Below are 26,830 nucleotides of genomic sequence, written 5' to 3'. Positions count from 1 at the left end.
AAAAAACACTCTTCTGAAGTCACTGATCCCTTTCAGTAACCTATTTGGTTACATGGCACTTCAGGCGTCATGAACTGTTCAGCAGCTGGGTTTCTCTCTTTTGGGACTAACCTGTACCAAGGTTTATATCCCTGTCAAAATGAGATGATGTTTATTTTTCCACCTCTGTCCTTGTGGTCAGCTGTACTTCATTTTTAAATAGCACTGGTTGCTTTCTTAACAGCTTTATCTTTTCTACAGATATGTTTATTTAATGAGCCATTAGATAACTTCATGGAGACATACAGAAATAATAGGAAGAAAATGATGTTAAACCTTATTCATTTGGCAAAAAAAAAAAAAGTGGCTTCAAATGTAACTATGAATACTGGTTTGAAATAACTGCTTCTCTTCCAGGGTATTCCAGAAGATCTGTTGTTTTTTTATAAACATATCCAAAAGGGCGGTGAAGTCTTTCGAGTAAACCATTGTCTCCTGCTGTACCGTTACCATCCACAGGCTGCAACTCATTCCGTCCTAGAGTAAGTTGCATTTTCTGGTAGAACTTAAAAATTAGCTTCATCTTGGATGATTGGCAGCAAAGATGCTTAATCTCTTCAAGACATCACACAGCAAAATAATTACCTAGTTGTGTTTGTTTGTTGTGTGTTTTGGGTTTTTTTTTAAAAGGCTAAAAAGCAAGCATAACATAATGTGTTGGTAGTATCCTTTTTGATGGTGGAAGGTTAGTTTTCTGTTTGTTCTTGCTGTAATTTGCTTTTAGTAACATACTGTAATGCTGGAATTGAAATTATGAATTGAAATCTTTGGTTCGGATACTGTTGCCCATACACTGTTGGTGTACCTGTGTTAATGATTTAGTGAGGCAGGGATGGGGTGGGGGCTCTTTAACATTTGACAAATATTCTAAGAAATTGTTTCATCTTTGCAACTGTTTTTGAAATAATTTCACAATAGGTATTGTAAGAGCAATGAAGCATTTTGGGGACTGCATTACAGCAGTACTGTTTTCTCAACTTCCAGTTACCATTCCTTCAGCTGAGACTCTTAACTGATCACGTGAGATGTTGTAATCTGCCTGAATAACCTCTCTGGTTATCTAAAGCATCTGAGTTTCTTACCCTCAAAGTATATTAAGAATACTTTGTATGATTATGTATCTCATCTGCTGAACGTGGCAAAAGCAAGCAGTGAAGCAGTAACTTCTTCAATACTTTGAACACGATTGCAAGAACGTGTTTGAAATATATCCTAGTGGTGAAATTTTATTGGGGTTTTCAATTAGGATTTTTAATATGTGAGGTTTTGAGTCTCATATTTTTTGCCATATGAACCATAATGTAAAAAAAATTTTTTTAATTTTAAAGCTTAATTTCAAAATGAACTGTCTCAATTTTAAAAAAGTAAACAGAAATTTGTAAACCAACAAAAACCTTCTTTTGAAAAAAATAATAAACCCTAAACTTTTCATCTGATAATGTGCTGTGTTTACATATATTATTTTCCTATTTTAAAAGGTCTAAACCATCTAAATCAGATAATGAGGTTTGAAAAATACCTGAGGATGTTTAGGAGTAATTATCTCAACTGCTTCCTTGTAAGCTGTTGCCTGCTGCATTTACAGTGCTGGTCTACCCTTAAAGAAAATGTTAAATTGTCGATTGCTGATTCCTCTATGTGCTCACTTTACCCATCAAAGGCATTCTTCCTGATCAGAAGTCCTGCGAGCTGAGCCAAAGTCGTTTCTTTCTCCTATGCATTGACATTAATGAAAAATTATGCGAGTTTTACTGTCCTTTAGGAGTCCCATACCAGAATCACAGTGGTAATTAAGTAAACTGTTTTCTTACTCATTAATGATATAAATACACTTTTCAGTCAGTCTTATTTGTATGGCTTTGTAGAACTGACTAGTAAAACTAAACATTTTAATGTGCATTTTAGTTGTATATCACTATATAATTGTATTGCTGTAAATACTACAGTCTGCTATCATAAATATCATGCTCACGGTTAATGTCACTATAGATCTTTATAAATACATATATATATATGTATGCATATGTATATAAAATCGTTTAACTCTGAAACAGTCATTCCAAGCAAATAGAAGATAGTCTTTGGATTTTTGCAAACAAATACGAGGTAAATTATGTTCCTTTTTATTGGTGTTTAACTGTAAGGGTTTTTTTCTCTTTTAGTGTGTGATCATTTTGGCAGTTAGTTACAAACTTTTCAGCCACGCATCATGGGATGCTAGAACTCTTGGAAGCCTGTTGCTTGTATCTGTGGGAAAACATCTTACTCTTGGAATGAGTTTGTTTTGAATTTACTGCAAGCTGTTGCTTATTCAGATCTACAAGGTTGTGTGGCACAAGCACCCTGAATTACAACATACTCTGAGAATGTGGAAACACTGTAAGCTGTTTCAGATGTGCAGTTTGCATGTCCAAATTGGCGCCTTTCTTGTCTCATTCTAAGAAGTCAGGCTAGCCATTCTTCCTGTTGGCTTTTGCTGGTACTACTGTTAATAATATTTTGTGCGAACTTTCAAATATGAGGTTGTGCAATATCTCTTCATATTGGCTTGTTCCCATTTGTTGCCTAAGTTGTGAAGGGCTGGCCAGCATTCGTTTCTAAAGACTGAGGTGCACATTGAGCAGAAGGAGGTTAATGGACTCATCACAAAGCTTTAAGTTTGTAATTTAAATTGGGTCTTTCCTAATTTGCCTTTTGGTCACTCCACCTTATTTAATATGTGTTCTACCTTTTCTAGAAGTCTTCTTTGATGTGTTTTGTTTGAGCGGTTTTCTATGGCATTTTGCCTTTTGCCATTGGCCTATGTTGTCTTTGAATTTTCAGAGTTAGCCTTGACCTGGATTTGGAAGTGGTAACTCACCAACCAGATTAATATCTTGTCTGAGATCAAAATGATGCTTGTAGGAAAGTTGATTTTTTTTTTTTTTTTTTTTTTTTTAATTAACAGTTTATGCCTAGTTTCAGTCTTAAAAAATAGTTTGGAGCTGGTTAATACAACTTGTTTATAAAAAGGTGCGTAATTCAATCTTTTCAGCAAAGACAACAGTTGCTCGTAGCCTATTATGGGCTGATTTCAGTTTATGAGAGTGTCTTTCATTACTGTTCAGGGAAAAAAAATGCCTGATTTTGCATTTTCAGACTTCCTAAAACATATATATAAAACTACTTGGCAAACGACATTTAGTTCTTTTTATTTAGTATGTATAACTGTAAACACTCATTATTTTTAGGTCATTTCCTATGATTAGTATCCTTCTGGAACAAATATCTAGAGGTGAAAGTATCTGTGAAGCAGGAAACAAAATGTTATTTGCATTCTCCCTTACCCTGGAGGCATCAGACTGCGTTATTAAATGTTTTGGGTGTATGACAGAATCTGAATGAAGAACAGTCTATATTTAGATTTCATTAGGTGCATACAGAAATATAAATGTTCTCATTGTAATTTCATCTACAGTCTATGATGGATACCTGCTAAATGTGAATGAGCAATACAAGTTTTGAGAAACTTCTCTTCAGCCAGGAATTTACAACACAAAATCCCACGTATTGTATCTCTCAGATCTAAATCATTTTATCTCACATTACAGCTTGTATCCTAGGGCTGTCTGTACTTTGTGCTACATAGCTACATTACACTGGTTTGATACAATATCAGAGCTGGCTTTATAGTGAGAAGTTCTGTAGTAAGAAAGTTTGGTGTATAATAAAAACATTGTAAAATTCATAGATTTTTATCTTGCCTAAAGGGAGAAAAAGGAACTGTATATAAAACAATGTACCTCATTGCAAGATGAAAGTCAGCTTGCAACAAGATGAGCAATAAAACATTGTACTTGTCTTTAGGTAGTGTTGCTCATGAAGACAGGCAGTTGGGGCAGGTAGCTAATCTTTGTAGCAATTCACAAGCTTTTGGTCAAGAGAAATTTAATATACATGGAAAATAATGTTTGTACCTTCCCTCTGAGAATCCGGCGATTCCCTTTTATGCAGAAAATGTGAAGCGTACTTACAAGGTTTACAGTAATTTCATATGCTGTGTATTCAGAATGAGTATAATATTGTAAGAGCTTGTTCTGCAGAAATAACCAAAATTACGTAATCTATTGAAACCATCTGGTTTCAGGCACTAGAAGCTTCCAGTGTCATCTAAGCGAAGGAGAACAGGCACTTAGTCTGAAACACACATTTGGTTGTTTTAGAGGTACTCTGAGGCATGGGTCTCGTATCACTGATGAGCGCAGGAATGCCTGCTTCATTTCCTGCAAAAACATACGCATCCAAAAATAGGCAGGAGAGAGGGCTAGCGTAACATATTCCTGTAGAACTGAAATAAAGATGAGGTCAACTGCATTTTTATCTTCTATGCTTGCATTTGGCACTTCAATTAAACATGGAAACTAATGACCTCATTAGATTCTTGAAAAGTAAATGGCATTAACATTGATAGTCTCTGTCTTTCTTAATAAGCCTTTCATGAAAAATAGGCCACAATGCAAACCATGCCTCCGTTAATGACTCATGACCTGAAGATGAACTCAGACGTTAATAGAACCTATTAACAGTGTAAATGTAATAACTCAGTGGGACGATATAGTCCAGCAATTAATAAGTTCACATGAAGTTCAACAGAACGACGACGACAAAAAAAATCAGTTTATTCACCAGTATGGTCAAGGTTCAAATGGGATTAATTTCTGAATTTCCTGTGGATTGTAAGGACCTTGAATTCTGCGTGCAAAACTAGCTATAAAGAATCTGTTCTTTCAGCTCTCACTGTGATTAAAAAGTTCTCTGTTCTTCCATCTCTGGATTATCTATCAGGTGAGATTCACCTGTAATATAAAACTCTATTATCCTGCATTGAATAAAAAACCCCTGGAAGAGGCCGTTCGCTTGAATAGCTCCTCTTCCTGTCTGGTGTTAACTGAGTAGCGTGCGGGACCAACGTATATAGAAAAGGTCAGATTTATAGGTTTATAGTATTACCGTGGACAGTAATCAATGCCTAAAATTCCAGTACTGTTTAGGATATTGGGCTTGTATTTGTGCATTTCTCAAGTACTTGTACATCTGTCTGCTCTGTTGATTCACTTATGTAGCCTCACTGGGGGAAGGAGGGGAAAGGCAGTCAATATGGTGAGGTTTAACTGAGCTCACATTAAATCATATAGCTTTTATTGTCACATTATCTTTCATTTCAAAATAGGAGTAGAGCAGATGTTTCTTGACTCCTGTATTCAGTCAGTAGGTCACCGCACATTTTAACAGAGCTCCATTGTTATATCACTTGGGTGGATGGTATGGTAATAACTACTTGGGACTGAGGAACACACTTCGTAGTCATTCTCACCCGCTGCATGAATACCCTGATTTCACTCCTGCAGAATTTTGGCTCCTCTTCTTCCTTCCAGACTACATAACTGATGAGTATTGAGGGGCCACGGCAAATGAGATCTTAGGAAAATTATGTAAGCCTCTGGAATGATTTTCCAAGTAGAAAAATGTATACTCCTTACATTTCTTTTGTAAAGAAGTGACAAAAAAATTAAAGAAATGAGGAAAATAATGTACTTCAAGAATTTGGGTCAAGGAAGAGTATTAGGATGTGGGAACCACCTTCTACAATCAGAAGAATTTGTATCCCACCTTATGGCTGAGGAAAATCTTGTTAACTGAATACAGGCTAGGCAATGATACTAAAGGCTACTGGGAAACTGCTTTCTGTAATCCTTTCTGACATGGGTAAGAAAAGCAGCCTTGGTTTGGGATGATGCAGAGTAATAATACCTCCTAGTTTTTGCTGGTGGCTATGAATATGTAATAATGCAAAATCTGAAAATAGCTGTGAGAATCGTCTCTGAGTGGTGGTTTGTACAACTTTGAGATTGTTTCAGGCATTTTCTTTAATCATCCTTTGCACGTTGCTACAGTTCCCGTCTCTTGCACCTGCACTGGCTCTTAAAAGATGGGAAAATGGCGTTCCCTTATCCCTCAAGGCAGGAATCCCAGTTATCTATTCTGGAAACATCAAAAAATGTGGCAAATTAGGTGAACCGGAAACCTGAAGGGGATAACTGAAACTCTCTCCTTTGGCTCTCTGTAAGCTACCTTTTGCTTCAACATGTGAGATACATTGTTCACGCAGAGCACGTTTTCACAAAGATTAAGCCTGTGGTTGTCACTCTACAGCTCAGTCACAAATTCTCCCCTCAATTCTGTATTTATCTGATGATCTCAGCTTGCGCTGTTAAAAGTATTTCAAGGTTAACTCAAGACTGCAAAGTGTTCGATACAAGTTAAAATTTTCATTAAAAAGGGCACACGCAATATGGGGATGTGATTTTTAAATACTTTTCTGTGAGCATTTTCGTAAGAATGCCTCATAGTGATGCAAGCAAAAAATCACAAGTGCCGAGTATATTGGCTTCATTTTCACAACCCAAAATAGGTATTTAAGAAAAACATTTATTGGTGTTTAAATGAAGCTGTCTGACAATATTCTTGTATTTGAACAGTGATCCAATTAATTTGGAGTTTAATGGGTTTCATATCCTTTTATTTCTGAGTGCAATTCCCTTAAATACTTTCCGCACTTTCATTTCTCAATACAACATTCACAGATAAGATTGGGTCACTAAATCTGCTTCAGTCTGAAATCTTTGTGGGTGATTGCCAGCAATGAGATTTGGTCTGCTTCAGTTTTACCTCTGTAGGGACTTCTGTGGAATACAGGCACCCATCACCTAGACAGCACATGCATGCTGTCTGGAAGCAACCAATACTAAATGTACCGGGACATTTCCATGACTAATAGAAACATTTTCTCTGTGCCTGGACATAGATTCCAGTGTTTGTCCTACAACTAGAAGTTAGTTGATAATTCTTTTTATGCCTTGTAAGGTTGCCTGTTTTTTCCTTAGCCTTCTTAACTTCGCAAACTCAAGTGGAAAAGAAACTTGTCTGTGTCACTCAAGTCAACAGAACAGATTCTGAAGTACCTCTGGAATGTAATACAGTGTTATCCTTTTGAAGTCACATTTCAAAGTAAAATCAGTTTTAAAACCTTTCCATTTACGTGTAAAGCAATAATCTTCCTTTTTAGAAGCTAGCAGAAGCTCTAAAATTTCCAGTAAAGTGATCCTGGAAAAATACTTGACCTTCATATTTCTTTCCTTTAACTTTTCTTCTGGGAATATAGTATGCTCTAATGAACGTGGAAAAAGGCAACTGTCAAAGGATGCCAGCAGCAGCTAAAGCTTTGCAGCAGGAATGCAGCTTGTGGTTGCATTAGAAGAGATTTGCAATCAAATCCCAGATTTTTTTTTTTTCTCTCCATTAGTTGAAGTGCTGGTGCACAGCCGTAGTCTTCAAAACAGTGCGGAAATTTTATATGGAGTAACCGTTCTTGGGTACATTTATTTGTGTGTGAAGTTCTTTCCAAGTTATCACACCACAATCAATAGTGAAGTGCTAAGCAGGATTTGGCTGTGCTCAAAAATCGCATGCTGAAGTGAAGTGGGCTCTCTGGACCTAACTAATAATCCCAGCAAGAATCCGTATGTCTTAGTGCTATGAGGGTTTCATGATTTTCAAACCATAATTCAGGGATGTGAAGGAACAACACAAAATTGCTATCAGTAAAATATTAGAAAAGTTTGCTAACAAACTTTTGGGAGCAAGTTAGTAACCTCAATAACCTCAAATGTTATACTCGTACCTCAGAGGTAAGAATAATTCAGAAGAATTAATTTGGCTTTGTGACATTTGATAATCCGTTATAAAAAGGAAAATTTTGAAAATGTTTTATAGAAGTCAGATGTTACTGTAATGCCAGATCATCAGACATGTCTAGTGATCATACTTACGCATTTACAGTTTTGTAAGAGAACCAAAACTGGTGTAATGCATACAGGATTATGGATAATCAGAACTGCAACTAGGAGATGGAGCAGTCTGATTCATTGATGAGAACGACTGGCAACAGCATAGCTGTAGCAGCTCCTGTTCCTGACTCTCTACCCACCTGGACAGTTTAGATCCCTAACATCAAGGAAGCTTAAATGGATTTTGATTTTTCTATACAATGGCAAACTGCACTTGCAGACCCGAAGTAGCTTGCTGTAGCTGCCCGACGATAACCTCTGCTGAGTTGTGAATCGGAAGCCTTATTTGAAGCAGAGGAAATAACATATTCTTTCAGTATTTTGGTGTTTAAATTCCATACTAACTTGATACAGTCAGAAGACTGTGGGGCTCAAAGTTGAACTGTGACGAAGGTATATTGGTAGGAAAAAATATGTGCTTCCCAAGACAAAGAAAACCATAGGCAGTTTTAGGATCTCACAGGAAAATGACTAGTTTTTTTCCGTTAATGCTTTTACTAATTTCAGCATCTAATTTCTTGGATCACAAGATGTATTACAATTTGTAGAACAAGTTGTAACAATTGTTATAAAGCGTATTGTGTTCTGTCGTGATAAAGCAAATGGAAAAACCTGTCTGAAGAAATGCTTTCCGAAAGGAGAGGCAATTAGGTGTTTATCAGAATTTCCTATGAAAGAAATTTTCAGCTCAAGGTGCCTTGTTCAAGAGATGTAGATTAGGGAGATTCATCCGTTACACCATAAATTGAGGAAATCAATTTACTGTATCTAGAAAACTATTTATTAAGTATAAGATAGGTTCCTAGTTAATGAATATTAAATGAACCCTGGACATAAAACAGATGTTCTTAACAGCAGGCAGTTTTGTTTAAACCACTGTAAATGAAGTAGTCTTAAATATTACATTATACGGTGGGAATTGCTGTTTTAAAAGCAATTGAAAGTGATAAGAAATGTGCACATGCACACACACACAAGAAGTTGTAATTGTCAAAGTGAATTAATTAATGCAGTTGGGATGAATGGCCCATGAATGAAATGCTTTCCTTCAAGTTGTCCCCTCTTTCCAAGAACATATGTTGGACTTGTTGAAGATCCCACCCAGTCTTCAGTTTTTAAAGATGTTAAGTGTTCCCTTGTCACTGTTTCCAAAGCCAAGCGGTTCATCATTTGGTGTTAGTCTCACAGTTTTTTACCTCAATTGCTTGGCTTAAATTATATTGTGGAACTTATTACAAATATAAAGACATAAAGGTGTAATTGGACACAGACATCTGCCAGTTTTCTTTTTTTCTAAAGCATATTTTAAGAAGTTTTATGAAGCATACCACTGTTTCCAAAAAAAAAAAAAAAAAAGAAAAAGAAAAATTTTCCACTGCTCTTTGTTTCTAGAAATGCTATTTCTTATAAAACTCATCTTCAAATAAAGGCACAGTCGCATTCGTATTGCTGCTGAATAATACTTTGGAACCTTTTAAATTTAATAACTTTTATTTGGTCTGAAGTGTGCGTGTGCACATTCCTAAGTGTGAATGGTGTGTAACAGCCGGTAGTTTCAGTGTTGCATGTGATTTTGCAGTTCAGTGATTGTTGCTGTACGGGTGTCCACTGATTCAGAGCCTCAGCTGACTCGCTGAAGACTTCAGCCGAATACCACAATGTAAATGGACTTTCATTGTAGCACTGGGCTGTATATTTGGGTCGACTGGAGTACTGAATTTGTGAGATTTCAACTTCGCATTGACAAAGGAGAATGAATCCACGGGCAGATGGAACACTAAGAGGTCATCTTGGATTTAGGAGATGGTTTGCCTGTATGCACTGCAGGGTTATAGAGCAGTTCGTATGGTGGGTACGGGTATGGGCAAACTGTATTGGTGGGCAGTTGCAATTGTCGGTACTGAATTCGATTACCATAGCCACAGTTTTTCATCTTCTTGTGATCTCCTATTAGGGTTCTTGAAAATAATAGTGGTTTAGCTACAGCTTCAAATCTATCCTAATGATTTTTGTCTGAGAACTTCCACAGAATTTCTGTTTTTCTACCAACAGTTTACATTTCCCTTGGAAATTGCTAGTACAATGTTTTGGTGTGATTTTTTGTATCTTGTTGAATCAGTTTGGTCAGGTTTATACGTATGTGAGTATGTACATATGCATATAGGTATATAATAATGCTAAAAGCTTTAGGGGTCAAAATCCACCCTTTTTCTAACTCTCCAGGGGAACCATCTGGAATCACCGAGTCAGGTTTCTTGAAGACAGAGTCCTGAGCTCCTGGACATCATTCACCATTTGGAATGCTGGCAAGCAAGGCAAGAAGCTCTACAGAAGCTTGTCACTAGCTAATCGGAAAAAGGTGAGCTAGTAAGAGTTGGGTAACATCTGTACAAAACCTCTTTCTTCTCTTTCATATGCCTCCTTGCTTCTTCCAACATAATGTAGGAAAATTCTCATAAGATATTGTGTCCCCAAAGTACTAGTTGATGATTAATATAAATTGGGGAAATTCTCAGTATTCTGCATAATGTATTTCTTCTTTTCAAATTACATTATTTAGAGCATACAGTGTGTATGTAGTGCAACATACGCACCTATGTTCCTGCTTGCTGATGACTAAGCATGATAAGAGGTTAGACACTCTACATAACTGTTTATGGCCTGCTACTGCGTAACTCACCATTGTAGTAGCCAGGTACCCCGGGTGAGTAGAATAACTCTTTATTTGGATGGTGTAAAACTAAACTATCTTGTCCAGGATTATTCGTACATGTGTAATATTTGCCCAGTTCCTAAGTGGATACTGGACAGGTCCCTATCAGATGCTGAGCAACCTGGTTTGTATTATGAGGAGTAGTTGTACCGTAACTCCCTTTTGAAAAGCTTGATTGTTTAAAAATAGGGGGAGGGTGCGAGGTGAACAGGCGAGTAGAAACTCTTGTACATGGCTATCTAATTCAATTTACAATCAGTTGAAAATGTGGAGGTTACTTATATTTGGCAATGGCAGATATTTCTCAGGAGAGATTTGTCTGAGAGTTTAAATACCTTACTTTTATAGCATTTTCTTTTGTGTAATAACTTTCTGTTAGATAAAGACTTTAGGGCTAATGTCAAATGGCTGTTTCTTATAACGAACCACAGAACATTCATTTTATTACCAAATGTGTTTTCTTTTCTTAAAAATATGGATGGGAAGACAAAATGACAAATACATATATAAACCTGATTAATGTAATGGTCCTCAGACCACACACATATAAAAAAATAGAAGAAATTTGTATACCCATAGTCAAAATTACTGAAATATCATGGGAGACACTCACACAGTAAATACACAACACAAGAATTGAACCTGAATTTGATACTCCAATGCCATCCCTCTTTCATTGCCATCATGTGGCAGTGGGTGAACTGTATGAAGAAAGAAGATTAAATGCTATGTGTCTCCAGTCAGTTACTTCATTCCCAGAGGACAGAACCATCCATTAAATGTATTGAGTTATCTTGGTCATGCAGTGCATTGTGCACATGGCTTTGGGGGGGTTATGAAAATGTTCTCTTTCATTAGTATTTTGCAGAGCACTTTGTGAATTCCACTAACTCACTAGCAACCATTGCACTTTTCTGCCTACAGAATTATGAGAACTAGGAAATAAGTTCCAAGGGAAGAGATGGCAGCTTGTCTGGTAGTACTATGCAAGCAGGGATTTTTGAGATGTTACGGAAAAAATAGACTATGTTCTTTTTGTAGCAGTGTCTCACCATCTTAGGTGTTGGATTTTTTTTTTTTTTGCTTTGGTTCGGTTTGGTTTTTAGCTTTTTCTGTGCCAAGCCAAAATGGAGACTAAGATTAAGATAGAACACCTCTCTAGCTTTGGGTTACATTTGCCACCTACTTCTATAGGTGACTCATTCAGGACTTCACATCCTGTTCAGCAAACACAATGATAATTTGAAGATGTCACTGCAGAGGTGATAAAAAGGGCAAGAGAAAAATAATATTGGTCGGGTTTTGCCATTTTTCTGCCAAAGAAGCAAAGCTTACCTCGTCGTCAGTAAGGAACAACCTTCATTCCCCAGTATGCTAGCGCTGGCCGTGTGGTTCTAATTAACTGGATCTTGACGTTCTTTCCAGCTGACCTTTACATAACGTTTGCTTTGGCAGTGTTGCAGGCCGTGATACTGTTTTGCTTCTGTCAAGGCTACAATTGCACATATTCCAGTATGCTTTAGTATGATATTGAAATATTGCATTGAGCGTTAACCCATTAATTACTGGATACTGTACCAGACACATTTAGCAAGCTTACATGACAGATGCAATTGCACATGCCAAGTATGACTCATTTTGCAAATGTACTGCAGAAAACTACTGCTAAAATGCAGTCACAGTCTGATCCTTAATACCTTATATAGAGTAATCAAACTTTATCCACTAAGCCTGACACGTTATCTGAAGTATTCAGAGGTTTTCTCAATAACCAACGAAGATAAATAGCTTCAGAAAGTGACTTGTATCATCCTAAACGAGAGTAGAGGCCTAGCTTTTAGATAGTTAATTTCTGATTAAATTAGTGTTATCTGTGGTGATTAAAGCACTAGTTTTATGTAGTTGTTCAGGCTCACTATGATTGCCATTGTAACTTCCTAGCTTTTCCAAAAGTGGGATCCCAAGTCCTATCCATCTCAGTCAGAACTGAAGCTTAAATGACATCCTAATGTTTCATAGTTAAAAGACGAGTAGATGTGGCACTTAGGGACATGGTTTAGTGGGTGGTGGTGTTGGGTCGACGGTTGGACTCGATGATCTTAGAGGTCTTTTCCAACCTCAATGATTCTATGATTCTATAGTAAGTCATTGGCAAAAGGCTGTAGAAGTAGTTAAAACATCTCACTTCTCCAAGTGGTAATCAAAGGATTATGCTGCTGGAGTTTCAGGAAATAAATTCATAAAATTTGCAGTAGGTAATTCATGGCAGTCTTGATTTTATTCTAAATTAATAACAGTAAAAGGAGGCTAGTTAAACTCCATGTTATACTTTTCCTCAAAAATCCTTCAGGTGTTTTGTGGCTAATCTACAACTCTTGCCAAAGACTCTAAAATCCCATATGAACAAAGGCTGTAAATAGTTGTTGCTTTGTCCTTTCCAGCCCTAAAAACAATAAAATACTTTTCCTGTATTCCAGCCCTTTAAAGACTACCTTAACAAGATTTAAGCTTTCATATGTTCTGTTAATTACGAGAACACTAGAGATTCAGTATAATTTTGAATCTACAAGTAGAATCTAGCGTTGTCTTGTAAACGGAGGCCTTGGGATATGAATTCATCAATTATGTAAAATAGACACCTTTAAAATACAATTCCAAAAGCCCCTGAAGACAAAATATGATGTATTACATCAATACAATTACCTTTTTTTGCTCTGAAGGTCCAGTTGTGTAAAACAGTATGATCTTAAAAGGTCTAATACCCTTTGAAATGAAAGTAAAATTGCCAAAATAAGCTGTATAATTTAACTAAGCTTTACAATTTAACTATCTGAATTTACTTTCAGTTGTTTTTATACTTTAAGTCAGTTTAGACTCTCTTGAAAATTTCACCTATGCTCTGTTTCACTGTTGCTGCATCCTTTTATTGAGATTCAGAATTGCATTAGATGTCATGAGACTGATTTCCGTCGGAATGTGGAGTCAGAGCAGGGTTGTTTTCTAAATTGGTGCTAAGTACCTGTAGAAAATTTGGGACACATACTCCTAGAATAAATAACACCCCCGCCAAACCTATTACATACAGCTTGTATTATAAAGAATGTTTCTAGTATTTTTAGAACCTGATAAACAAAGCAATTTATTTCTTACACTGACTAGTTTTTTGTGGGATGTTTGAAAAGTGTAAGTACGTTGCATGCTGAACAGCATTGTTTCTTAGAAAACAGAATTTTGGCAATTCCAGGAAGCAGCAGTCTGTGTATGCTCCTACTCACTAACAAATTATTACTTTTAGTCTGCAAAACAGTCTGCATTTGAATTATGGCTATGTTAAAAGAGAAAAAGACACCTAAGCAATAGTCTCTCTTTTCCTTCAGACATCTGTATGGCGAATATTAAAATAATGCTTTGTCTCCAAAGAGTTCAGGCAAAAATCCAAGGCTCAGTATTTTTGCTAAACAGCAACACAAGAAAAAAATTATTCAACTAGTAGATTTTTTATGAATTAATTACCAGGATCTCAGTATTCTTAGGGAAATTCTGTTTCCTGGCTGTCCCCTTCTCGATTCACGCAGTTGACAGTGGTTCAGTATTAGCATTTCTGCAAGAATGAAGTCGAACAGACCTTTTTTTGTTTAAAACACATCCGTCTTGTCTATAATTTGCAGCTGAAGATGGAAACCAAATGTTTTTGGGATGCTACATATGCCTGGAGGGTTTCTGAGCTGTCTTGTCTGCTCTTTTATTCTCCATAAAACTTTAGCTAAAAGGAGAACTTCAGCATTAACATTTTATGTCATTTCCGATAGCTGAAAATAGTGCTCAAGTAGCTAACAGAAAAGGAGGGGGAAAGGACGAAATAAGCATCAGCTAATTAGTAGCATGGAAACACAGCCAGTCCATGAATTTTCTCTATGACAACCCTATCTGCCAGTGGCAAACTTGAAAGCTTCAAGAAAGTATTTTGTACACCCTTTTTCCTAGCTCATTAACCATTTAAAATCATCTGTTTGTTTCTCTTCACCTTTTTCTATGAGCAACATCACTAAACCATGTACTTCAACTATGATCCTTCAGCTCACTCACAAAAGCAAGAAATGTTTAAGTTTTGTAGCATTTTAACTACTCTAAAGTATATGAATGGCAGTATGAGAGACTGAAGTGGGGACATGTAAAAGCAGAGACATAAATAAAGGGAAGAATATTACACCCACCTTGACTGTGGAGCGAAAGATAGAATGACAGCGTGAAAGCGAGTTAAAAGAGAGCCTACAGAACAAGACGAGAGAGATGACATTTGAAAGCTTCAGTTAAATCCAGGTATAAAGCATCCTAAAAGGACACGGGGTAAAATAGAGGCTTCATTTTGGACTGTAGGCGAATACTTCATGCTGAAATATGGCAGGGAAATCTCCCTGCTGCTTCCATTCGGGAAGATGTGCTTTTTGCAATGTCTGTTTTGTCAGTACAGAGGCATGCACGCTGGAAAAGTTACTGGCATAACTATTGTAGTCACCTGTTCTAGAGGAATGAGACATGCAACTAGTCCCCACGCTTACATATAAAGGCAGTTGTATGTTGTATGTAATAAAGGAAATTTTGTGTGTACAATATTTAGAAGCTTATTTTGCATGTTGGATTCTGGTATTAAAATTCTCTGAAGCAACTTCATTATGTATATGTGCAAAGAGGGAAGATGCTGCTGTCTTTAATGGAATAGTGTCTTTAAATGGAGTCATGAAATGCGTGCTTGGAATTTAAAGATACCCACAGCTTCTGTCATGGCTGTAACGCTAAAGAGGTGAAATAAAAGCAGCACCTGATACTGAAAATCACTCGGATTGTGACAGGGAGTTGCTTGCTAGTTTCATGGTTCCGCTTGCGGTGTACTGGAAGATGTTTATGCCTCTGTGTCTCTTGTTCTGTTTGTCATTAACTGTATCTATTTAAATTTGCATTATAATGCTTTCAGTTACTTTGTTTTGACACGAATGGCCAAAATTGGTTTAACTTTTGCAGAGATGTATATTAACATGCATCCGAGGCTTTATACAAGTTTGAATGAAAGAATTATAAACAGAAGAACCAAGAGGGTCACTAGAAGTTTAAAATGGATCAAGGATTGCATGAGATGTGGAGAGAAAGCAATAGGGCAGATCTGCTCATACAGGATTTTGTAGAGAGTTTGCAGGTTGTCTTCTTTAAAGATAAATTTTATGAGTCCAATTGATGTAATGAGGAGGGAGAGGAGACAATGTGCAGGTGACGATTTATCAAAAGGGTTGTCCATTTTTTTCTGTCATGCTCTATTAAGTTATTCACTCTCCCTTGTAAAACTTGCCTCTCGTATCCTTCCGGCTAGAACAGATCTCGAGAATTTGCTGTGGTTACCTTTTGTTGCTTTCTGTAAATGATCATTGCAGACCTAAAGCAGACCACAGGTGAAAATAAGACGAGGGAATAAAATCCTGTGAAGATCATTTCACCATAAAAGGACATTATTAAGCTGATGAAATCTTTCAGTTTTTCCATTAGGAAATCTGAGTGGAATGGGAAGTGTAAGGAAGCATCCTCTGCAGTAGCCAACAAGGCAGTAAACAAGTCAAGTATGAAACAAACTATTAATTCTTGTGTAATAGTAGCACAGCTCAAAGAGCTAAATAATTACAGTTGCACCCCAAGCCCACTCTTACTGTCTTCCTAGATTGTACATTTGGAGAAGGATGAATCTGCTGCCCATTAATCTCCTTTTACCACAGGGAGGTCTGATAGTCCCAGCCTGTGTGTCCCTTCACACAGCTGCTGTGTTTATTAAAAAGAACCAGCCAGAGAAGTGCTTTTATCTTCCTCAAATGTGTCTTCCCCTAGCAGAGATTTTTTTTTTTTTTTTTTTTTTTAGTAAATACCTTCTCTTTTGAGCCATATAAACTTGCTCTTATGAGGGAGAAAATTATTTCTCCTTTTTCCCTTACACTGCTGTTAATGTATGTTGCAATCCATATTTATAAAAATTACTTACAGTAATTATGTACTTGTATATAACAGATCTCTAGCTGTCTCTTCCAGTTTTTAGCAGAGAGAAATAGCAGCCTTTTTTTTGTTTGTTTTGGAATTGTGCAGATTTTCATACAGTGATGTTCGAAACAAAAATATGTAGTCATTTATATATTTTCTTAAAACTGAAGTGTGATCTGAGGACTCTGTAAGCTTCAGTGGTTTCATATTGTCAGGGGCATTGCAAAAGCCATTTTGCTAGAAGGAGGGGGAAAAAAAAAACAACGTGAGACTGCTTTATAGCTTTATAATTCATAGGTTCCTCCCTGGGAGACGGTAGTTCATGTGTGGATAGATGGTCTTCATAAAAGATAACAAGAAAGAAGCCCATTAATGCAGGAAAATAAATAGGTAACTCTGGGTTTATCCTAATAGTATAAAGTAAATAGCTCATATAAGCCTGATGCCTTGAGTTCTCCTTATAGGATAAACAACTGTGCGCAAGTCCTGTATTTAGACTCCAGCCATAGATTTTCTTTAATTGGAAAATAAATAGTGTGTGTCAGAAAAATAGTTGACTTACATTTTGGCCACCCACATGGTGTACAGTCTGGCAGAAAAATTGCCCACTCAAGTCTGACCTGTTTTATAATACTGTAAATATCAGATTTAAGCTGGCTGAATCCATTGAAAATTATACATAGAGATACCTTAGTGGTAACTCAAAAAAAGGTTAGAGTCATTTCCATCTTCCAAGGGAAATTTGTCACAGCCTTACCTGTCAAGTTTTTTTTTTCCACGCAGCTGCTGTTAGCAGGAGTTCCGTGTGCTAGGTCGTCTGGGGGTGGTTAGTACGGCAAAGGCAGTTTGCAGAATTTTCTACGCGTGGTAGTATGAGTTACGGCACAGGATGAGAGGAAGTATTATGATTATTGGTAATTGAGTGGTACAAGAACTATCTTTGGTTCTCTAACACCATGCATGTTAGGAAGAAATCTGTGCACCAGCCAGGGGTTTCTGTTAACTGGATTATAACATGCTGAAGGTGAACAGTGTGATACTTCCCAGCACGGATCTTACAGCTGAATTCTCGGTTACTGACATTAAAGTGTAGATAGAATTTCACTTTACCTTATGTCAAAAGTTTTGGTGTTTTGGTCTGGTTTTTAAAATCTGTAATAGAGTATAAGCAGCTGAAAAAATAGCTCCAATTATTGGAAGGTAAGTCAATGTATTGGACTGTATTTATTCCCAAAACACTGTTGGGTTGACAGTGAAGACATATCCTGCTAAATTTTGTTTATAATGATCACAGCTTCTAGGACAGTAAAACATTAATGGTGGAACTGAGATTCAGAATATTTGAGAATTTTAAAGGTGGTTAACACAGAATGAAAAGTATACAGCTAAGTAACCTCTCTTTCCACAGTGGCTTCTACTTGCTTCCCTTCACATATATGCATATTTATAGGGGAGGGTGTGTATGTGTATGTATGTACGCATATAGAAGAGGGGTAGAGGAAATTTTGGGATGTAGTTTACTGTGCTCAGTTCACACCACCTGATTTTTCACCTACAATAAAGCATTACAGTGGGCATGGAAATAGGGCCACGGATGTAAAGTGTATTAACTTGCGTTTAAGAGACAAAAGAAAGCCTAAGAAAGATCCTCGTTCTTAGTCTTCGTGCTTGGAGTTGCTTGTGTTTGCTACTGTCTCACCCAGCCTGCATCAGCCACAAAGACCTTGTACGATGTCTAGTAACTTCCTGGGACTGCCCTGAATTCCCTCGTTTCTGTCCATTTCCATTATAACGCCTGAAACAGGGGGAAGGCTCCGTAGTGCGATCCCTGCATCAGGAGCGTCCAAAGCAAAAGTCTGGATCAGCTGGCCTGTAATGCGATTCCTTTAGTCTACAGCCCCAAAGTGAAAACTTAATGTTTCCTTAATGTTCTGGTCTTTCTTTCTTTTGGTGCGTGTTTTCAAGCAACCTATTTTCCAGGTATGAATGTCTACCGCAAAGTGGTTCCAAGGAGGTTGGAACCTGCCCACCCCCTCCAGTGTATTAGCTGTATTTTCCACAGTGACTTTGTGTGGTGGTGGTGTTTAGCCATATTTGTAGTCCCTTGATATTTTTGTTTGTATTCTCTTTCCATTGATGTTTAATGAAAGAACTGATAATTACGGTATTTAAGGATTTGGATAGAAAACTGTTCCATTGGAGAGTGGAAATATCTCCGAAGTATTTTTGACGTAGAAACATCTTTTATGTTTCAAGAGAATGCAGCTCTATCTGGCCGTTGCCTGTAAACACGCATCTAACACCGTTCTGTTCCTCTGCAGTTTTGCCCTTGGGCTGCGAAGGTGGCACTCTGCATCGCGAGTGAGGTAGCAATAAAGGACACACAAGTTTAGCATTATGACACCAGTGCTCTCGTGTCAGTTTTTTCCTCTGCACAAACAGAATGAGGTCACTTTAGGTAAAAGAAAACTCTCTTAATCACAAGAGGAAAACGTGTGAGAGAGATTTGTAGACACAGAAAGCAAGCCAGCCTTTTGCAGCCTTCTCTAACTTAATAAATTAATAAACAGCTGTTTGGCTTTTCAAATTTTCTCAGCAGTAAGTGTTGTTAATCAATTTTTAATGCAACAATTAAAAGGATAGGAAAACTGCTATCCAGCTTTCACCAGAATAATTGATTTCTGCAAGACCTTAACTATCTCTTAACTGTTCTGCTTCAGTGTAAGAGTTCTGTGCAGAATACACAAATAGAGCCAATGGAAGTCAGAGGAAAACATAGCTATGTTTATTTTAAAAAGTCTTCCCAAATGTTAGTGGCAACCTAATGGTTCAAAAATGAGGCCACTGTATTTTGGATTGCAGGTATTTAATCTGCCTGCATATTTATGAGGAATGCAAATAAAAAACCGTCTGAAATATTTGGCAACTAGGGCTGCAAATAATGCCTCCATAACTACAGTAAGAATAACCAAAACGAAGCAGTAATCATAAGTGTTTAAACACCAAATCTGCTGAACATTTCCGTTGAAAAATAAAGTCCAAACCCATAGAAATTCCCAACCTTGGTGTGTTATGGCCTAGAATTGAGGCTGGTATTACCAGAGCATCCAAAGCAACAGCGCAGCACTGTTATACTGAGGTATCTGGTGGGAGATTATAAGCTTGTGGTGGGCAGAACGAGGACGGTTTGTACTATCTAATCTTAGGTGTTTAGTGGAAGTGCCGAAATGAGGAGGCTAGTCTCTGTTTTCAGTTAACTTAGCATATTGCTGAGGATGAAGCTGATGATCTCATAGATGTTTTCTCTTACGCAGTCAGTAGCTTAGATTACCTGTTCTCATGTTCATAAAAACATAATGTGCTCATAGACAGCTACAAAATTTGCCCATCTCCTTAAGATACACCCGGAAAGGATTTAATAAATTTTTAAGCTCCGTAGGAGGACCAGGGTGCATTGCCCTATTCCCGTGTTCATTCACATGCCTGTAGCGTTACTTACGTAGATACGCTACAGGTGAAATATCTGCTGGTACCAAAGAATGGTATTGAAATGCTCTGCTTCTCTTTTGCCAGGTAACTGCATTTTGTGATGTTGATGAAAAGAAAATAACAAAAGGATTCTACACCTATGAAGAATCTGAGGTTAGTTATAAGTACTCTTGCATTCTTTACTGTGATCTAGAAGTGTTCTGGGAAATGTGATGAAAGAACACATCACTGATTTTAAATACTGTCTAACAACTCATTTTGATGAGGAGGCCGTGACAGAAGACTAGATAGCTGGGGATTGATCCTGGAATGCGAACCATGGAGCCAGAACTACGGACCTCACACTCACTGAAGTCAGTTTAGAAAGACAAAAATATATATACTCTGAAAGGATTCTGATGATGGGGTAAAACAATGCCTTCACTGACGCTTTTCTTTTAACTGGGAGTAGAATTTGGCTCATGATGGCTAAAAGTCAAATATCTATTAAAATAAAGAAAGCTTCTGTGATTAATTGTAACCTATCTGTATATTATACCGTATCTGAACAAAACTGATAGGTTCCTTGGGAGCCTAAAATTGTAGGTGGCAACATTTTATTCCCTAGACAAGGAAGCATGGTATTTAGATGCCAATAAACAATCCATATAGAAAAAAAATGTTGTCGCAGTATTAATTTCATGATAGCAATTAGCTCAAGACCAGGAGCAAAGCTTCATCCAGATTCAGTCCCTACAACAGTTGGTGAAAAGACAGTTCTTAGTTTCACTGGGCATTGGATCAGATCCTGTGAGCACAGTCTTCCGAGAGTGCAATTTGACATTACAGCTTAGCCAGTCTAACTGCAGGGGTGGTCTGACTGCGCTCGCTGGCCTCAGCCACGCACTCCCACTGCTTTGTTTATAATGGGTCTAGCAATCTTGTGGCTAAAGGATGACTTGATTCAGTTATCTGGCAGAAAAGGAACCCTCAAAATAAAAGGTTTTCCAGCAAGTTATCTTGTGAATCAAATTACCCTGAGATTGCGTGTTCCTTATATCTGATAGGAGTAGGACTGAGGGGAGGGGTAGAGGGAGAGGAGGGGCACCTCCTCAGATACAGCTTGTGGTTAGACTAGGGTAACTGTAAAATCAAATTCTATACTGGAAGATGAGTGCTTTCAGCCGCATGAAAGCAATCGGAGTTCAGGATTTTGACCTGGAATACCGAGGCCTCACTAACTACCAGTGCAGTAATACTGTCAGCATATTTGTTACAGATCCTGTGCATTTGTCCTCCTGAGACATACCCATCCTCTCAGATCAGTCGTGAAGAAGATTGTACTGCAACCTGTTGTGATTCCTTAGAAAATTCTGCAGCTTGGATCCATGGTGAAGTCCCAGTTGGGCATAAGCCATTTAACAGCTCCCACTGAGAGGGAAAGATTCTCCTTTGTATCTGCTATTGTGCCTGCTCTGATGCTTCTCTGATGGCACAGTAAGCTGATGCAGCTCACTAAAGTGGCAGAAAATTAACCTGCCAAAAAAAAGAAAGAACATATTTTTTTATGGGGTAGGCTATTAAAGCAGCATACCTTGCAATCAGATCAAAGAGGGAATTGTTTGGGAAAGGGCTAAAAGCAGAGCTTGGAGGTAAGGAAGAAGCAGCGGAGGAGAGGAGTGAGACCTTCTCCTTTCAACAGCAGAAGGCTCTTAATTCAGATCTGGTGTAACGTGTAACTTCGTTCAAAGAAACACAATTGTATTGAAAGATTATGGTAAGAAAATAAGGGGTACTTGAAACGACTGGCAAAATAATGAGCGGAAGCATGTGACCAGCTGGACTATTTAGCATGAGGTCTCAAAGTAATTTTTTCCCCTTTTAGTGTTTAGTAGCTCCTAAAACTAAGCTAACAAGTAATCCTGTGTGCCTCTCTACTGAAGTCTACTGCTTTTTCCTGCAGGAGAGACCAAAACCAAAAATTCCTATATGTCACTTCAGAGACGCAACTCCACCTTTCATTATCTGCGTGAAGCTGGTGAGAACCACCTTTAGCCTTGGCTTTATGTGCAAAATCAGTATTTGCTCCTTATGAACATGAATTTCTATTTACTGTAAGTAGCTTTTCCCAGAAGCTTCTACTATGCAATTGAATGGCCTTTTTTATCAAATTGATTGTGCAGAGTATTTCAGGGATTTAAAACAGCAGTGTTAAGTAAAGTAGTATTAAGAATAATAAAAGGTACAGCTTCTGTAAAGGAGCTTGGATCTGTTTTACTTCCTTGCCCAACATTATATACACAAATGAGCATATACAGTCAGCCACCTGGCCTCGCTTATTCCTAATACTGTGCAGCCCTATGTATGTGTCCTGGCTTCGGTTGGGATAGAGTTAATTTTCTTCCTAGTTGCCTCAGTTGCTGACTGAGGTTAAACCACCAGAACGGCAAGGCTTTGTTTTTTAATTCGGACCTTACACGCCATTTTGTTTGGCACTGCCAATTCTGGAGCCTCTTTTGTGCCTGACTGTGGTAACTTTCTTACTTCAGCTGGTTTAATTGACCTAATAACATAACTAGAAGATGATAACCAGTTATTTTGCTGTTATATTTACAATAGCAAAGCACAGTGTATGGGATAACACAGAAGTTTTAAAGCAAAATAGCAAATACATTCTAGTTGCAAATGCTAGTAAAGAAGTCTCTAACAGTAACTAAAACCTGTAGCTACGTATAAACACTGACATTCTAATGCTGTACTAGATCTGTTCAGAGATTGATTAGCCAAATCTCATCACATCTGGTACAGTCTGCTTTTAACTTAGCACTCCCAGCTTTACGATCAACTCTGAGATCATAACTATGAGTTGTAAAGAAAGACTGAAAGTACCTTAGGGCATTATCATGTACTGTTGGTTGATAAGCTCTTGGATAAGCTAGTAATATTACAACTAATTTAATTTTTCATACTACATATAATGGTGGGTGGAAGTCCCTAGACAAAACATCTGTGCAACCTGTTATAAAGCACGTTTAATTTGCGAAGCCCTTACAATGAGACTATTATACATCTTGCCTGAAAACTCTGGTCCGTGACTTCAGTTGTGATTTCAGTCTATTTTTCCGCTCACGGCCACTGAGCATTTTCTACTTGCTGATCACAGAACAGTATAGGCCATAGTATCGTTTAAGTAATATGCAGTGTTTTCTTTGGAAATACAGTCTGACCTACTTGAAACAGTTTCAGAGTTTGTAAAGTTGCTTCTAAAATCTGTCTTTGAAGCAGCTCACTTTTTAGGAGAATGTAAGAAAGTCAATGGCCTTTCGTATGGAGCCACATCTCTAGAAACTGCAGGCAAGTTACCTCCTTACCCCTCTCACTTCATGATTGAATTACACAGTTGGCTACTGTGGAAGCTGGTGTTATGAGAGCTGATGGCAAAAACACCCTAGTGCCGAGGTAAATGAAGATCAATGCGCATGGAGTCCCCGCAGCGTTATATGCTGGGAAAACAAAATAGTGGCCAGTCAAGAACAATGCTGGTAATAAACTTGCGTAACAACATAATAAAAGTCCATAATGGAGCTTACCTTTCTACAGATTTTAAACATACTGATACCCGTTAATAATACGAACCTCACGGTACACCTGTGTCATTATACCATATTATTATTTTAATATTACGAAGACAGAGAATCAGGTTGTTAGAAAAACAAATTTATAATAAAGAACTGAAACCAAATTTTTCTGTTAGCGGTGCCTAATACCCTGTTATCACCTGAGAAACGACAGACAACGTAAGAAAGAAATAAAAACCATAAATATATCTGTACAAAAGTGTAGGAAGCATAAAACCCAGTGGAGAGAGAAAAGGAATCGGAGAGTCTCAGGAAGCAAGCAGCAGTGCTCCGAGTCCCACTCCAGAACAAAGTCATCTGGACGCTCCTTTTCTCTACCATCGGGTTTTGCAGCTGATCTTAAGGAATAGTTTTTAGCAACCTCTTTCAGCTGTTGTCATACTTGCTGTATTTTACTACTGTTGTTAGGAGTCTTCGTGGAGGCTGTCAGAACCCGTGAAATCCCACTCTTACTACATGCGAGGTTGTGGGCGGATTGAAATGGCCGCAGCTTTCAGTAGTAGTTTTGTCATGGAAAGTAGTCTTCTACCAAAACAAAACAAGTTGATAAATGTCTGTGGTTTAAAATATCGAGGTATCTGTCTGCAGCAGCTTTCAGGCTTCTAGACCTGACCACTAAAGGTGGCGCTTTCTGTGCAGCCCACACATGAAGCAACAGCTAAAAACAAAACTTTCCACTTGCTTTTCTACATTTCTTCTTCCAACAAGCGTTTTGAAAGTGGGAGCATAGGAAAAAGCAGGATAGAGGATAAGTACATAAAATATTAAGGCTGCATCAAATGAGAAATATTTTCTTTTTTGCGATAGCTATCGCTGCCTCTCTGATGCTATTCACCCAGATTTATCAAATCAAACTGTGCAAAAAGTGTTGCTGTTACAAGTTAAAGTCCCAGTCTGATGTGAAAGACTACAATTGAGACATAAAATTTCTCTGCAAAAGGGGTGCTATCCTTGCGCGTACTGTGGGGGCAAAACCAAAACTGCTGTGTTTGAGAGGTTACAAATGACCTGTATTTTCAAACTACTTAGGGCAAGTAGCTTTACCCAGCTCTGTGTTTCAGGTCATGCAGCAAGCAAGCATCACAAACCCCAGTGACCATACGGACATGTCTTGTGTAGACAGCTGTCAACGCAACAGCTACAACTTAGCTCCATGTTCATGGAACTGCTGGAAGTTTACGTAAGGCAGAACTCACTGCAGATCCTCTTAGCGAATTTCTTAAACAAAAGTCACCAACAAATTCCTAAACATCCCAGACTTCCAAATTTAGCTTTATTATTTACCAATGTAAGTTCATCACCATCCTTCTGAAGAAGAAAGTGTCCTGGGGCCTTACTGTCTTTTATGTTGCTGTTCAGGGTAGGGGATTATTTTTTAGTTTTGATACAGACAGAACCTGCATGTTTATATGCAGCTCTAAGAGGGTAATTTTGAAGATTAGATATGTTTATTAAGTGGGTTGTTTGCGAGAAACAACTCCACTGGCCACGTACTTGGAGCAGTGTTTGCTTATTTATTTTTTCAGGCAGTTCCTCCCTTGCTAGCGTTGGCATTACTTTGTTACCATATAAAATCATTTTTGAAAAAGCAGTCATCCTATGTGAGCTTTGCTCAGTTTGCATTTGAAAATGGCTTCACAAAGGGCTGTAGCTGAAATTCTGCTCTCTGCGTGTAAGTTTTTGCTGAAGAGAATAAAATCGTGGCTTTAGCTCGTCAAAATTGTCTAGCAGCCTGCAGTCCCACTTCACCTAAGGGTTTGCACTGTGTGTTTTCTCTTGCTTTGAGGTAAAAGCAAAACGCTTAGAAATCATGTATTGTGCCCTGTTTTGGCATGGATTCCAAGTGCTTGCAATGAAAGGGATTTTCTATTTTTCTGTCTCGGTAATTAAACTAGTTTTATTGTATAAAGTTTTCAGTAAATTTACTGTTAGACCAGTTATTGTAAAACCCTGCCTTGTTCTGTCACCTCAGTCTTGTGCTCTGGGAATGAAAGATTTGTTTTTAGCTCTCCTGCTTAATTTAGCATCTGGGCTTTTTTATATTTTTTTTATTAACCCTTCTTTACAGCAGGTTGATTTTCCAGCAAGCTGAAACCGCAACTGTTTCGTACCCTGTGTCCTAACTTGGGAAATCTTGGGTTTATGAAATCATTAGCAGAGACTAAAGGTCGTAATCCAGGCCTACATTTCTGAGTAGAATTCCCTGTTGACGTGAGTGGTAGGTTTTGCAGATGGACCAGGGACAGTTTGGGATCTTAACTGAATTGCGAAACTAGGACCCAGTCGTTCAAAGTATTAAATACCATCAAGCATTCATGATTTCAAGAAGTAAAAAAAAAAAAAAAAAAAGTACTCAACATCTTTCACAATCGGGGCCTTATCGCTCAGATAAGAATTGGTTAACTTAGGTAAGTGGAGCCCTTGTTTAAAAAGCCTGGTGCCACGGGCCCTTTCCTGCCCTTCTCCAAATTATTCATTAGCTATTCTTATTTTTTTTATGGTTAGTAAACATCGGAGCTCAATTACGAATTTTATGACTGGTGGTTATGTTTTGTGTTGAAGTTCTGGATCAGATTATGTCATCTTTGTATTTTTTTGGCATTGCTAGTGAAAATAGAAGAACATGGCAGGTAGGTAAGAATCGTATAGGAGAGAGGGGAGTTAATCTGTGCTCCTGAGGCACAGCATGCTCGTTTGGGCAAGAGGTATGAAACGTACACATGCAGTGTTTCCTTGCCTGTATAAATTCAGGCAGCAGAAACAATGCAGAGGTTTGGAGGAGACGGGTCAGCTTGTTTTGTTACTAGACTCCCCGATGATGGAGATGGCCATGTTCCTTGAACGGAAGGCTTCCGAGCAACACCCAAGTACCATGAGCGTGTTTAGAAGCAGTTCAGCTGATGGGTCCAAGGCGAGCTGGGAAGCTGGATGTAGAGCGCTCCGTGTGAGACAGAAACCTTAGTTGCTGAACTCAGGTTCATTAAAGATCCCAGAGCAATTTTTTCAATCCAGTTATTCTAGCCAAAGCCTAGCGTTCCGCCTCCTTTAATTCCACGGTTTCACTTGGACTG

At 37.9% G+C, this 26,830-nt stretch overlaps 1 protein-coding gene across 2 annotated transcripts in view; it reads left to right on the top strand.

Moving 5' to 3' along the window:
- QTGAL (queuosine-tRNA galactosyltransferase) overlaps positions 1-26,830 on the top strand; it is a 134,784-nt gene that overhangs the window by 102,442 nt on the left and 5,512 nt on the right. For both annotated transcript variants that reach the window (XR_012996616.1, XM_076353802.1), the window contains exons 8-11: positions 397-521; positions 10,149-10,284; positions 20,227-20,295; positions 22,085-22,159. Coding sequence is in view for 1 of the 2 variants with exons in the window: in XM_076353802.1 (XP_076209917.1) it covers positions 397-521; positions 10,149-10,284; positions 20,227-20,295; positions 22,085-22,159 (405 nt within the window). In the remaining variant the exon portion in view is untranslated. The remainder of the gene's footprint in view (positions 1-396; positions 522-10,148; positions 10,285-20,226; positions 20,296-22,084; positions 22,160-26,830) is intronic.

The sequence above is a fragment of the Aptenodytes patagonicus genome, chromosome 16 (genome assembly GCF_965638725.1).
Source record: "Aptenodytes patagonicus chromosome 16, bAptPat1.pri.cur, whole genome shotgun sequence".
NCBI classification, from domain to species: Eukaryota; Metazoa; Chordata; class Aves; order Sphenisciformes; family Spheniscidae; genus Aptenodytes; species Aptenodytes patagonicus.
The sequence above is the reverse complement of the archived record's forward strand: the minus strand, read 5'-3'. Positions and strand labels throughout refer to the sequence as shown.